This window comes from Macrotis lagotis, chromosome 1 (assembly GCF_037893015.1).
Source record: "Macrotis lagotis isolate mMagLag1 chromosome 1, bilby.v1.9.chrom.fasta, whole genome shotgun sequence".
Classification (NCBI taxonomy): domain Eukaryota; kingdom Metazoa; phylum Chordata; class Mammalia; order Peramelemorphia; family Peramelidae; genus Macrotis; species Macrotis lagotis.
The window spans coordinates 365,559,675-365,575,159 of NC_133658.1; the positions used below are offsets into that span (position 1 = coordinate 365,559,675).

Here is a 15,485-nt window from a genome sequence, read left to right on the forward strand (position 1 = left end):
TAATGCAGAATTTTTATGCCTAAGTCTCAAACAAGTAGTAATGTCAGGTAAAAGAATATCAAAACACTGACTCATAGAGGGAACCAGAGATTCTTCTTGGATGAAGAGACCCTTATTTTAATTGGCTATTCTTAATAAGTAGGTAGATGCTAAGTTCTGTTGTTTCTAACTGCAAACTGGCTTCAAGTCCTATCAAAACCCTCTATATTCAGTACTGTGGAGCAAAAACTCTGCCACTCCACCAATCATGTTTCTGTCCAAATATGGTAGTCATAGATTTGGGGAACTCAAGAACATATATATGAAAGCAAAAAAGACAGGGATGTGTCACACAGGCTAGAACATATAACTTCTGGATAAGCATCGCAACTAGGAAGAAAGTAGACCTCCTGTCCATAGCTATGTTTCCTTGAAATTGTCTTGACAAAGTGATAGAAATTCATTTGGATCTTTGTTTCTCTTAGTGATTAAATAACCAGAGTCATCAAGTAAAATAGACTTTATTATGGGAAATATTCCTACAGCCAATAGAATATATCTATGGGAAGTGCTTTGAAGTCCCCTCTTCTAGGAACACTATCTGGATATAAAGTTTCAATGAACAAATCAAACTGCAATGATAAGGAGTTTCCTGGGCAAAATTGGAGAAGAGTAGTTCTCTTGAGGTATATGCAACAGGGAAGGGTTGAGGATAGACGTCATCCTATGGCCACCCCAAAAAGTCAGCAGTCACCATAATGCAGAAAGTAAATTGTTGTTTGTAGTTGTCTAAGGAACAAAAAGATAGAAATGAAGATAGATACAATCTTATAATTTGGAGTTTTAAACATCTCTGAATCCAAACAATGCATCATCATGAAACAGTGTCTAAATTGAGGGTCATCATAGCATTATGACTCAAAATCACAGAGTTAGAGCTAGAAATTATTTTAGTGAATCTAATCTGTGCCTCTCAGAATCCTGCTGTCCTCTACCCTAGTCAGACCCCATTTGAAGTGCAGTGAACATCTCAGAGTGATCAGTTCTTTCAATAAGTTAGAATAACTTGTGAGGGAGCTATAAATCATGTCATATTAATAATGACTGAAAACTCTAATAATGTTATGGCGTGGAAAAAAAAACAAAACTGATGGAGCATAATGGTTGTTTCCAGTTACTGGAAAGACTGTCATGTTGAGGAAGGGTTAGATTTATCCATTGTGAGCTCATAAGACAGAATTAGGATCAATAGAGAAAGTTACAGTGAGGTCACTTCCTACTAAAAATAGGATATTCCAAAAATTTTAATGCAGTCTTAAATGCATTCTTTAAAGCCATTAAAACTGCCTTAATATTCAGGGGAGAAGAAAAGAAAAGAAAAGAAGAGAAGAGAAAAGAAGAGAAAAGAAAAGAAAAGAAAAGAAAAGAAAAGAAAAGAAAAGAAAAGAAAAGAAAAGAAAAGAAAAAGAAAAAGAAAGAAGAAAGAAGAAAGAAAGGAAGAAAGAAAGAAAGAAAGAAAGAAAGAAAGAAAGAAAGAAAGAAAGAAAGAAAGAAAGAAAGAAAGAAAGAAAGAAAGAAAGAAAGAAAGAAAAGAAAAGAAAAGAAAGTTTTTGACCATTGGAACTAACCAACAGAGCATGTGTTTCCCATTTAAGATAGTGAAATCTCCAACAATGAAAGGGATCAAGTTGAATCTGGGGGACTATTTGTCAGGATTTGTTAGAGAAGTTCTGTTCAAATAGGATTGAATCATCCAGTCAACTCTAATATATTGATTGGAACTGGAATAAGAAGAGATATTTTATGCATGTTGCCTGTCTTCAATTACCTCTCTGGAGACAAGAAACAAAAACAAAAAAAGGTAAGAAATATAATTGAGTCTTGTAAAGTACAGGAAAATGTCTGTGCCACTCATCATTCAATGACAACATAGAAAGGGGGAAAGAATTCTGAATCCAAGGTCAGAAAATATGAGTTCAAATCCTTCCTCTGACAAATTACTATGTGACCTGGAACAAGACATCTTTCTCTTCTTTAGGCCTCAATTTCTTCATCTGTAAAATGAATGGGTTGGACTTATAAGATGACTTACAAGAACTACATCTATGACCTTATGACATTTCTGAGTTTTGACAGTAGAGGGATGCATTAGGAAAATGATATCATGTTTAGAATTTTTTTTCAAGTTGCAGATGTTTGTATCAGATAAATTAGGAGGTCAATAATCTAGAGTAGAGAGACTGAAATCCATGATGTGTGTTGGATCAAAAATGAAGAGACTTATGAAGGATCATCAGGGTTGGATTATAGTTTACCTGTGGAAGATTCAGGAGCAAAAGAAACCTACGGCTTCAGAAATTATTTTTATTATTGTTGAGGAAACTGAAGCTTCAAAATTTACCTGTCATACTATGAATAACTAACATAGAAGGGACTTTTCAAGGGCTAATAATTCACATTATGATACTCTATTTTCTAATTACATGAATAATGTTAATAATTTGTGAATCTGAAGAGTGACTCTGAAGAAAAAAAATTAGTTGAAAGGTGAAGAGATATTTTTAGACATGTTTAATTTAAGGAGATGTTTTCCAAATTTTTATCAATCACTCCACCAGTAAAAACTTTTAATATAGTTCCTAATATATTTTTTCTTATTTTATTTGATTCTCCTTTACATGTTTAGCCTATATTACATTGCTTTCTGTCAGGGGTAGGGAGAAGGGAGAAAAGGGAGAGAGAGAAAGATGAAACTCAAAACCTTGCAAAAAATGGTCATTGAAAACTATAGTTGCACATAGCTGAAAAAATAAATAAACACAATATTAAAAAATAATATTTATCCATAGGGAGCCTTTGGATTTTATTGTGGATGGTCTGATTGTTTTAAACCTTTTTGAAAATCACTTAGGTAGGTTTGTCGAGAATGTCATATTTGGGGGGAGACAAGAGACCAAATGCAATGTTCTAGTTTGTCAAGAAATCATGAAAATCAAGGTCAAAATTGCTTTATTTCTATTTCCATTTTCCTTTATCAAAAGCTTGGTTTAATAGATCATATTGTTGTAACATTAACTGCACATGGCATCTTTTCACCTTTATCCTTGATTCTAGTTTGGTATTGATTTTGACCTTTAAACAGAGGATGAATACTGCTGGCCCATATAAATACTTCATCATTTTGATTCTTCATGATTCATTATAATGATTCAAAATATTTAGGAAGATGATCTATACTTATATTGAGGGCATTCTTGATGAAAATATGAAACAGAAATAAGTAAACATTTGCTAAGGGAGAAAAAGTCTGTAGCCAATCACATCTCCATAATCATAAAATTAACTCAAAAGCATTCAGACCAATTTATTTGTTTGCTGATCATAAAAAGAAATTGCTTCAGTGAAATAAAATGTAAATATAAAGATTTTCATCCACCATTGAGTGCCTTATGCAAATCATATGTTCAGATTACATAAGATATTTGGAGAATGAAACCACAGAGATAGATGGGATTAATAATTATTAAGGATATTATTAATTATAATTATTAATAATAATTAAAGATAACACAGTGAGATATATGCTTATTTAAGGTTTTCATATGGAAAGATGCCCTTCAAGATGTCCAAAAGGATGTTATTTCTGTATCTATGGTGAGGTTTTCTAATTTGCTCCTAATTTTTCTAATTGTGTAGACTTCTAGATTTTTATAAATTTTCTCAATGCAATCCATAACATTTCAAAAGATGTTGGCAAAACAAGATAAAACCAAGATGATAAAAAATGTTTCTCCAGTCTGAGAAAAATAGGTGAATGATGGATAATAACATTGAGTTAGTCCACCAGTTCCTACATCTAAAACAAGTGTTGTAGCTGGACAATGAATTGAGTGAATTATAGCATAGGAGAAGTAGAAAAGAATTTGAGAAATTATGTTCCCATTCAATGACCCTAACCTATTTCCTGAAGTCAAAAATAAAAAAATGAACTTGTTCAACATAAATGAAATTGGGCATGGAAAATCAGTCTCATAGTCAGGAAGACTCAAATTCAAGCCTTATACCTGATATCTCCTGATGGTGAGCACATAAAAAAAGTGATAGATAAATATTTCTGGAACTGAATTGTTTTTTAAGTAGTTAAGAATACAGTAACAGCAATACCCATTTGGATATGCTGGATGCTCTCTGAGATCCCTTCCATCCATCTCCAAGATTCCATAATTATGTGATTTCTTTTCTTTTCTTTTTTCTTTTTTTTAAAGTTTTTTTGCAAGGCAATGGGGTTAAGTGGCTTGCCCAAGGCCACAAAGCTAGGTAATTATTAAGTGTCTGAGGCCGGAGTTGAACTCAGGTACTCCTGACTCCAGAGCCGGTGCTTTATCCACTGCGCCACCTAGCTGCCCCCACCCATAATAATTCTTAAAAGCTCAAAATGTTCTTCCTCACAACAGTACTTATTAAAACGCTTTCTATTTCTCAAGGTCCAGATATATTGTCCTCTTTCTTTGTAATCTTTCCACATACCTCCAAACAGCATTGAATAGGAGGAGGAGACTGGAATAAGTATTTATAGAGCACTATTATGGGCCAAAAATAGGGCTAAAAACTTTACAAATATCTTATTTGATCCTCACAACAATCATGTGAGATAGCCACTATATTATCATCCTCATTTTGCAATTGAGAAAAGTGAGACTGGATTTGAACTCAGGCAAAGTGCTATGTCCACTGGGCCACCAAATGTCTCCCTTCTCTGAATTTAGGCAGAAGGATGAATGGGGTAAGTTCTCTAAGTCAAGAAACCTAAATCCACACTGAAAAACTTACTGTCTATAACTGTATAATTCTGGACAAGTCACTTAACCTGTCAGAGCTTTGGTCCCTTTATCCTTTAAAAACGGAAACTGTTTAACTAATAAGCAAATTAGAGTAAAGTACTTTGAAATCCCATAGCATGTCACAAAACAGGTAAAATCGAATGTTGAAATATTTGTTTATTCCCCCCCCCATTGTGTTTTATGATTTCTGGCATAATTATAAATATCCTCAGTCTTATCTCTCCCATAGACTATAAGCTCCTTGCAGTTGAGGGGTTGCAATAGAGTCTGCTTACTTGATTGACTCCCTCTACCAACACAGGTTAATAGCTTCCCTACAATTTATAGTCTTACAAAGCTGCCTAAATCACTAAAAAGTTAAGTGTTTTGCCCAGAGTCACAGAACAATAGGTATCAGAAGCAGGACCTAAATACACATCTTTCTGCATCTTTGGCCAAATCACTTTCCATTATGCTTCCCCCCCACTTCTTATTCATAAATTCTATGAGATTTAGAGATATAAGTGACTTCAGTGATGCTTTGAAAACTGCATCTTACAAATGAGGAAACTGATACCCAGGGAGAACTGCTTTGCCCAAGATCCCACTGAATTCTTGACTTTTAAATCCAGGGTTCTTTCTCCTATAATAAACTACCCCTCCTATACAGCAGGTACTCAGGCATTACAAAGAGTAGGCATCCAAGAATGTTGACTAAATGTATGTAAAAATTAAATGCCTGCAATACAGACCTGATGTTTCTGAGTTACTATTTTTTTTCCCAGAATAATATAATAGAATTTCTTGGTCTTTTTGCAAAATGGATGCCACTTTGCAAGTTGGAAAATCACACATCTGTGTCATACCTACAAATTATCCTTTGAAACATTTCAAAATACTAAGAAAAAAATAAGAAATTTGTCTCTCCTTACTTGTATGCCAAGCAGAATTCGCACACATTCTTATAAGTTTGATGGTTAGATGCACAGACTGGGTCAATAATTGGCGCACAGTTTTTTTCTTCTTTAGTTGGTTTTGCAAAATCAGTCAAGAATCTTTGACAGTTAGGCTGGAAATTCATAAAACATTAACATATAAATCAGTAAGTAAGTCCTATGGCTATGGTTCAAGTTCATCAAAATGTACTGATGATTATTAATTCCCTTGGCTTTAGTACAACCTACAAATAAAGGAAGACTAAGTCTGCATAGACTTCATGCTCTAATAGATTAGAGTTCAGTTCCAAGGCCTAAATTTCTAAGTCATGGCTTCTATTCCAAGGAAAGAAGAACCTCAGAGGATATCCAGTCAAACCTAAACTTGAACAACAGAATGCCTGAAAATTAGTCATCAGTCCTCTATTTGATTATCTACACTGGTCATCTCATTTTGAGAAAGTTTCAACTATTAGAATTTTTTCCTTATACCAAACCTAGATTTACATACTTATAATTATGACCCACTAGTTCAACTCATATCCTCATAGGAAGCCTCTCTTCATTCCTTAACAGTAGTCTTCTGGCTTCAAACTGAACAACCCCACTCCTTTTGCCTGACATCTCTTTCAAATGATAGCATCTAAAATACTTGAAGTCAAAAATTATCCCTACTCAAACCCATGGTCTCAACCCAAGTCTTTTCCTTTCTCAGATTCCCAGTTCAAACAATGCCCTTTTCATCAATCAATTAAACTATGGTAGATTACACAATTCCCTTGAGAATCTTGTTTCTCAAATCTAACTCTAACTCTCAAATCTATTAGATTTCACTATTCTTCCCAAAAGGTAATGTCCATAGCTGGATCCAGTATTTCAGATATCTCTTCAGGACAGTGGATGGTATGAAGATCACCTCTCTCATTTCTTATGCAACCAAAAATATCACAATAGCTTTTTTGAGACAACTGCATTGTAATGTTAGTTCATTGTAAATTTTAGATTCACTAAAATTTCTAGATCATTTGAATATAAACTACTGCCAACCCACATTTTCCACATCTGGTACTTTCAAGATTAATTCATTTTGCTCATAATAATTTATCCATCAACAATTTACTCAATTTCATCATTATTCTATCATGATAAGTTCTTTGATGATGCCCAGTTATCATCAACATAAATTAAAACAACATTAATATTATAACCTGAGGATCAAGTCAAGCCACCTTACTTTTTTTTTGTATTGTCTTAGCTCTCAATCATTCAAAGCAGGTATTAGTTAACTTCACTTAATTAATATCAATAACAGCTTACTTTATTTAGTACTATGAGAATTACAAAGCTCTTTACGTGAAACACTCCTGCAGTATTGATAGATATTATTTTTCCCAATTTATAGATAAGGAAAGTGAAGCTTAGAGATTTCTGGGTTTCCAGGGTCAAAAAGCTATCAAGAACTCAAATTCAACCCCAGTCATTTAACTACGTCCCAAATTCTTCCTAATGTAATAGTGCAATCTAATATGTTAGCTATTCACTCTTGCTTCATATTATTTGCTTCATTTCACAAATATGATATTCACTCCATCTATGCCTCTATTCACATCACTGATCAATATGAGGAACAGTTAGGGCTAGAGGGAGTCCTGAAGTATTCCCCTAGAAACTTTCCTCAAGGTGAATATTGATCTATCAATCACCACCCTTTGAATTTAGTGATTCTGAATTTGTCTAAAACTACTATCAACCAGGAAATATCACTCTATTTTATGCAGAAGCTTATTGGAAATCCATGTATATTATACTTATGATATACTTCTGCAATTTTATTTTAAGAACTCTCTTGAAAAAGGAAATGAAGTTAGTAATTGTTTTTTTAAATTAATTCATGAGACTTGTAGTAATCACTATTTGGGGGGTGTAAATAACTCACCAGACATTGCCTTTAATAATGGGAAAAAAAGCGCAATATCAAGTTATTGATATCTGATCTATGAGGCAACTAACATTCAACAACTCTATAATCTAGCTTCTCTACATGCCTTATGGAATGAATATACTGTATTTCCCCATTATAAGATGCACCCTTTTTCAAAAATTTTTGGGTCGAATACCTGGGACTGTTTTATACAGTGGTTGTAGATTTTTTCATTTGTATTTCCTCCTTTTTTGCACTTGTTGTCTTTGTGCTCATTGTTTCACATTCTGCCCAGAAATGGCTCAGAAAAGATTTTCAGACAATGTTGAATTCAAGTTCAAAGTGATCCAGTTTGCAAAAGTGAATGGAAATTCTGCTGCTGAACGTAAATTTGATCCTCCTTCAACTTAGAAAACAATCCAAGACTGGCTAAGGGAAGAAGAAACCCTCCTAAAAACTCCATAGCAGAAGAAGGGCATGAGAGGCAAGTCAGCAAAATGACCTGAGTTAAGGAATTGAAGAGAAGGATTGAAGAACAAAGGGCCATTGGAATTCCCATTGGTTCAGATCAGCATGAGGCAAGAATTTCTGATGAAAAAAAAAAGTGACTGATTTCAAAGAAGGACACAATTGGTGCTCCAGGTTCATGAAACAGAATGGACTAAGCATGTGTCCAAGCACCAGACTTGCCTAAAAGATGCCTAAAAGCTATGAATAGAAGGTCCTTGAATTTCATGATGAATAAAACTTGAGTTCAATAACTTTATTAATACTTTTTCCCAAATTTCAAGTGCATCTTATACAAGGGGAAACACAGTAGATAGGAAACATTTCAATGCCTAGTTCCACCACTTGTGCGACTTGGACAAGCTACTTAATGACTGTGGGTCTTGATGGCTTCGTTTACGAAATGAGAAAACTGAACTAAGTGACTCCTAAGCTCTGTATCAGAAGCTCACAATTGGAAATCTGGTCTGAATTCTAATATGTAGATTTCTTACCTTTACAAATACTGAAGGCTGTAACCCACTGAAAACTTCTGCAAATAAAGGACAAGTATGGTTAAAGAGCTTAATCTTTCACAAATGATGTCAGATGTTGGTAAAATAACAATGTCTTCTCATTGTTCAGGAGTGCTTCTACTTATATGGAACTTGGAGCCTGAATATTTGAAGAGCTCTTAGATTTGTCACAAGGATTATATGATGTACTCAGAGTAAAGGAGCAGGGAATGGTACAATCACCAGGTAGTATTTTGTAAGACTTTAATGAGGTTGAAAGATTAGCTAATTCAACAGTTTCCTCCTTCTTGGATAAATCTGAATAAATCTATCTACATTTTTCTCTCCAAAATGTAGTTTTACTTTGGAAGGTCCATAGATTAAAACCAAGATTATTATGCTCACCCTCCCCATATTCTACTGATGATTATCTTGATTTTGTTATTTCCAGCTAATAGCATTTGCATTCGTTCATTGTTTATAATCTTAGCATATTCTTTGACTCTTTTTTCTCCCTTACTGCTCATTATATCAATTCCCAAATCCTGTCATTCATTTTTGCAATGTCTTTTGCAATTGTTCCCTCCTCTCTATTCCCACTGCCTCCATCCTAATGCCCATACCCATCTGAACTACTTCAGAAGGTGACTAAAAGACATTTCTGATTCAGGCATTCTCTCTCTATAATTCTTTCTTCACATAGTAGCCAAGAATAGTATTCTACTTGGAGCCAGTCAACTCATTCCTCTGCTCAAAAACATGTAATTGGGGGGGGGAGCAGTGGATAGAGTACCAGTCCTGGAGTCGGGAGGTCCTGAGTTCAAATCCAGCCTTGGACACTTAATAATTACTTAGTTATTGTGACCTTGGGCAAGTCACTTAACCCATTGCCTTACAAAAAAAAAATAAACAACAAACAAACAAAAACATGTAATGGTGACTTCTCACCTACTAAACAAAACAAAAATTCTTTGTCTGCACTTCAAAGTCTGCCACAATATAGCATTATTCAACTTTTTTATCTTTGTCTCACAGTACTCTCTCCATACACTCTACACTCCAGTCAAATTGCTCTATGCCTCCAAGATATCTTTCATTCTCATGTTTCTGTGACTTCCTCATTACCTTCAATATGATTAAAAAGCCCTCTCAAAGTCTCTTCATCTATTGCATTTCTTGAAATTCCAACTTAAATTGCCAACTCTTCCATCATGCCTTCTCTAATTCCCCTATAGTTCATGATGATCCTTTGCTGACCTGATATAAAGTATTGTTTGCTTTCTTCTAATACACGTTTTGTGTCAAGTGAAAATGAGACCTGTCTTAAGGTCAAGAAAAACCTGGGTTCTCCATTTCATAGAATACTTCATTTCTTTTAAAATTCAACACAAGCATCACCTCCTATACAAGCTTATTTCTGATGTTCCCAAAGATAGGATCTTCTTTCTCCAATGGCCTCATATTTATTAGATGGCTTAACATAAGCCAGATAAATCATCGATTGGTGTTTTTTTTTAGATTAATATTCCCTTACCGTGGTAGAACACAAAAGTTCCTTGGTGCCAAGGATGATTTTATATTTGCCATATCACTAGGGGCTAGCACAGCCCTGATATATGGGGAGCATTTTATATGCCTGGCTCTAAAGTACACTGGTTGTATACTCAAAGACAAATTGCTTAATCCTTCTCAGTACCTCAAGAATATCTCTGACTATAATATAGAAATGTTACAAATGTGTATAACTGGTGGGAGTTTATGCTTAATAAAAGTCAATGGAAAAAAGCTCACACTTATCCTAGTGCTTAGGCACTGTACTAAGTGCTTTAGAATTATTATCACATTTAATCCTCACAATAACTCTGGGGGGGGGGGGTTACATGCTTTTATTATCATTCCCATTTTGTAGATCTGAAAGTTAAGGCACAGATTAAGTTATTTGACAAGGACACTTAGCTAGCACATATCTGAGGTCAACTTTGAGCTCAGGTCTTTCTGACTTCAGACTTAGAGCTCTATCCATGGTTTTTATTTTCTACTGAACTGCATTAATGGTTATTTAGCTCTGCACTAAACCATAAACTCCATGAAGGCAAGGATCATGGTTTATATAAATACACTTTATTTCTCACAACTCAAATTATCAATTATGGTCTAGAATAGATACTTAATAAAGACTAAATGAAACTGAATGACTGACAGCACAAACTTCAGCATGAGGTTTCATCAGGAATATCAAGGTAAATTGTTTCATAATGTCTACTCAAGGGTACCCTCACTGACAGGAACAACCCAGGCCAGGAAAGGGAGGATATTGTTTTATTTCTAAAGATTTTACCAAATCAGAGGTTCTCCACCTGTGACTAAGAACATTGCTCACCTGAGAAACAAGACAATTCCAAGATGAAGACAACCAAGAGAACCTTGGTCGATAGTAGGGAGAAGGCCATGTTTTCACTCCAAAATAATTCAGCTCCTATCCAATTTCCTTTTATATCTTCCCTCTCAGATTCTTCTCACATGATGCCCTTTATTAATCTGCTGACAAGAACATTAAATGTAGATTACTGAAGACTATAACAATTTGTACAGAATAATGTGTCCTGGCACAAAACCAGTGTAGAGAATTTAATGAAGCAACTACTCAGAAAGAGGGGGGTTCATTTCAAAGTTCCTTTAAACAATAGAACAGTTACTTCAAAAGGAGCTACAAATGGAACTTGAATAGAGGAGAACTTCTGAATTTAGGGAAAGGAAGAAGGTATCATATGTTGATAGCTTACAAGTCAATAGCTAGAGTAGTCATGAATGTAATTATTTAATTTCCATTTGATTTTCAATAACTTATTGGACACCCATCAGGTACAAACTGAATACAAATATTTGGTGGGGTATCTAGAAATGTCTGATTTGGGAAAACTGTTCCAGGAAGATGAGGCAGTCCTATTAGTGAGAAAGACTCACTTCTGGGAGTCAAAGTACTACCTTATTGATCAAAAAAGCTTTAGATTTGGAGGGACAGGAACCAGAGCCATAAAGCAATAATGGGTTTGTGCTATCTACAGTACATCATCTCCACTATGTGTAGTAGAATTCTAGAATTGAAAATGAGAGGTTAAGAACTCTGCTCTCCTCAGACCACATCTGAATTGATATATTTATTTTTAGGAAAGTCCTTGCTAAATTGAAGAATATCAGAGGAGGGCAATTAGGGTAATAAAGAATCTAGAGATCATATCATGTGAGGGTTGGGTGAAGATCTAAGAGATGTTTATCATGGAAAATGGAACATTGAGGGTCATGGTAATCTCAACAAAGCATTCAAAGGGCTAAGATGAGATAAATAAATTAGGCTTATTTTATTGACTCCAAAAGGCAGAATTGGAACCAATTAGTAGAAATTTCTAAGAGGTAGAATAGAATTTGATAATAAACTAAAGAGAATCCAAAAAAGTGTAGGCAACTTTTGATAAAATAGCCTACACATTATGGGGAAGTGAACTCCTTTGAATGGAGATATTCCTAAAAAGTCAGAACTATTTTCTTGTTGCTGTAATACAGGGGACAACCACCTTGAACAGAGGGCAGGAATATACAATTGTTAAGGTCCCTTTGCTTTCTGTCTTATTTTATCAATTAGAGGTTTTTCTTTTACTTTAATATTTATTAATGGAATTAATATTTAAAATTTTTTTTAAATTAAAGACTGTCCTGACTAGAGTCATCAAAGAAAATATGGCTACTTCATACTATTTGCTTTCATGATTTTTTTGTTTCTCAAACTCAGGTTGCCACTGGCTTCTTTGCAGTCCTTCTGTGGATTAACTCTTTTAGAAAACATCTCATCTTCAGAAAGCACAATGATCAATGTTGGAAAGGATGTGGGAAATCTGGGACACTAATACATTATTGGTGGAGCTGTGAACTCATCCAACCTTTCTGGAGAGCAATTTGGAATTGCACCCAAAGGGGAACAAAAATGTGCATACCCTTTGATCTAGCAATACTACTACTGGGTCTATACCCTGGGGAGGTTATGAAAAAGGGTAAAAACATCACATGTACAAAAATATTCATAGCAACCCTGTTTGTTGTGGCAAAGAATTGGAAATTTAGTAAATGTCCTTCACTTGGGGAATAGTTTAACAAACTGTGGTATATGTATGTCATGGAACACTATTGTTCTATAAGAAACCAGGAGGGATGGGAATTCAGGGAAACCTGGAAGGATTTACATGAAGTGATGCTGGGTGAGATGAGAAGAAGCAGAAAAACATTGTATACCCTAATAGCAACATAGGAGTAATGATCAACCTTGATGAACTTGCTCATTCCATCAGAGCAACAATCAGGGTCAATCAGGGTCAATCAGGCTATCTGAAATGGAGAATACCATCTGTATCCAGAGAAGGAGTTGTGAAGTTGTGAAGTTTGAGCAGAGACCAAGGACTATTGCCTTTAACTTGGGAAAATAAAACTGTTATCTTTTTTGTGTAATTTTGCTATCTCTTATACTTTATTTTTCTTCCTTGTGGATGTGATTTCTCTCTCATCACATTCAACCTGGATGAATGTATACCATGGAAACAATGTGGAGATTGACAGATTGTCTTCTGTGGGGGTGGGGAGAGGAAAGCAAGATTTGGGGGGGAAATTGTGAAGTTCAAAATAAATAAAAGCTTTCTTGAAAAAAAGTCTCATCTAATCCTATGATTTTACAGGGAAGAAGCTGAGGAGCAAAGTGATGGTGTGGCTTCCTAAAGGTCAAAAACTCATGACAGAAGAGTGGAACCAAGATGGCAGAGAAAAACCAAGAAGTTCTCCCTTGTTTACTTCAGAAACAATGTTAAATCAAACCTCTAAATGGATTCTGGCATGACAGAACTCACAAAAAGATGTAGCTGAAATTCTGCAGCTGAAGATAATTTAGCAGGACTTCAGGAAAAGTCTGTCTCACATGGATAACAGGGGAGGGCAGCCCAGCATAGGCAGAATATGGGTAAGGGCAAGGCAAAGAGCAGCTCTTAGCCACAGCACATAACAACAAGGTAGGACCTTCAGTCCTGGCTCAGCAGGCCAAATGTGAAGCTTCCAGCCCCAGCACAATAGACACAACTAGGCTGGACTACATCAGTGCAGTGGACACCTGAGTCCCCTGTGCAGAAAACCAGTGGCCAGGTGCCCGGTGCCCCAGCACAAGAAGCTAGGGACAGTGCCCCCTGTGCCCCAGCAACAGAGCTCAACTTTTTAAAAATGAACAAAAAAACTAAAAAGAGCCCTGACCATGGAAAGCTACTATGGTGACAGGGAAGATCAAAACACAAACTCAGAAGAGACTGGCAAAATATCTACCTATGAAATCTCAAAGGGGAATGTGAACTGATTTCAAGTCCAACAAATCCTTTTGGAAGAAAAAAAATTTTAAATCAAGTAATAGCTTAGAAAGGAAGAGCAAAAATTGATTGAAGAAAATAATTCTTTTAAAAATAATATTGGTAAAATGGGGAAAAATCACTGAAGAAAATAACATCTATAAAAGTAGAATATTTTCTTAAAGAATTAATTCCTTAAAAATTAGAACTGGGCAAGACTTTATGAGGCATTCAGAATTAGTCATACATAAACAAAAGAATGAAAAAATATAAGAAAATGTAAAATACTTCATTGGAAAAATAACTGAACTGGAAAATAGAACCAGGGATGAGAATTTTTTTTGCAAGGCAATGGGGTTAAGTAGCTTGCCCAAGGCAACACAGCTAGGTAATTATTAAGTGCCTGAGGCCGAATTTGAATTCAGGTACTCCTGACTCCAGGGCCAGTGCTCTGGTCACTGCACCACCTAGCTGCCCCTCAGGGATGATAATTTAAGGTTTACTGGACTAACTAAAAGTCATAATTTTTAAAAAGAGCCTGAAGAATTTTGAAGAAATTATCAAGCAAAAATGTCCTGATATCCTAGATGAACCAGAGGGTAATATAAGTATTGAAAAAATTCATTGATAAACTCATGAAAGAGATCCCAAAATAAAAACTCCAAGGAATGCTAAAGCCTAATTCCAGAATTATCCACTCAAGGAGAAAATACTTCAGGCAGTTAGAAAGAAAATTCAAATATCAAGGAGTCATAATCAGGATTACACAGGACTTAACAGTTTCAGCATTAAAAGATGGAAGGGTCTGGATTATGATATTCAGGCGGAGAAAAGGAGTTTAGATTATAATCAGCAGAACTGAGCATAACTTTTCAGGGAAAAAGATGGATATTCAATGAAATAAGGGACTTTCAAATCTTCCTGTTGAAAAGACTAGAACTGAGCAGAAAATTCGATCTTCAAATATAAGTCTCAAGAGATGCATTAAAAAAAATAAACAGTAGAGAGAAAAAAAGTCATTCAAAATACAGATATGTCTTTAATTTCTTTCCCTGAAAACTGCCTTTGTTAATATCCTTTGACCAGTTTTCAAGTGGGGAATGACTTAAAATCTTATAAATTTGATTCAGTTCTCTATTTATTTTTAGAAATGAGACCTTTAACAGAAACACTAGTTGTGTTCTATATTATTGCCATTTATTTTTAAATCCTGTATCCCATTTTGACATTATTTTGGTTTAGGTTATGAGATGTGGGTCTTTGCCTAGTCTTTGCCAAACTGTTTTCCAGTTTTCCCAGCAGTTTTTGTTGAACATGAGCTCTTATTCCAGAAGCTAATGTCTTTTGGTTTGTCAAACAGTCAAACTATTATAGTCATTTACTACTGTTTCTTTTGTATCTACTTTAATTCACTGGTCCATTATTTTATTTCCTAACTAGTATCAGGCAGTTTTGAT

The 15,485-nt window shown here is 34.9% G+C and overlaps 1 protein-coding gene across 1 annotated transcript; it reads right to left on the reverse strand.

Annotated features, from left to right (window-relative positions):
- Window positions 1-722: 722 nt before the first annotated feature.
- LOC141517938 (ovomucoid-like) lies at window positions 723-11,106 on the reverse strand. Its single transcript, XM_074229457.1, has 4 exons — window positions 11,037-11,106; window positions 8,657-8,694; window positions 5,732-5,868; window positions 723-768 (listed from the first exon to the last, which is right to left on the reverse strand). Exons 1-4 carry the CDS (start codon window positions 11,104-11,106, stop codon window positions 723-725), a joined length of 291 nt encoding a protein of 96 aa, XP_074085558.1.
- Between the last annotated feature and the right edge of the window lie 4,379 nt (window positions 11,107-15,485).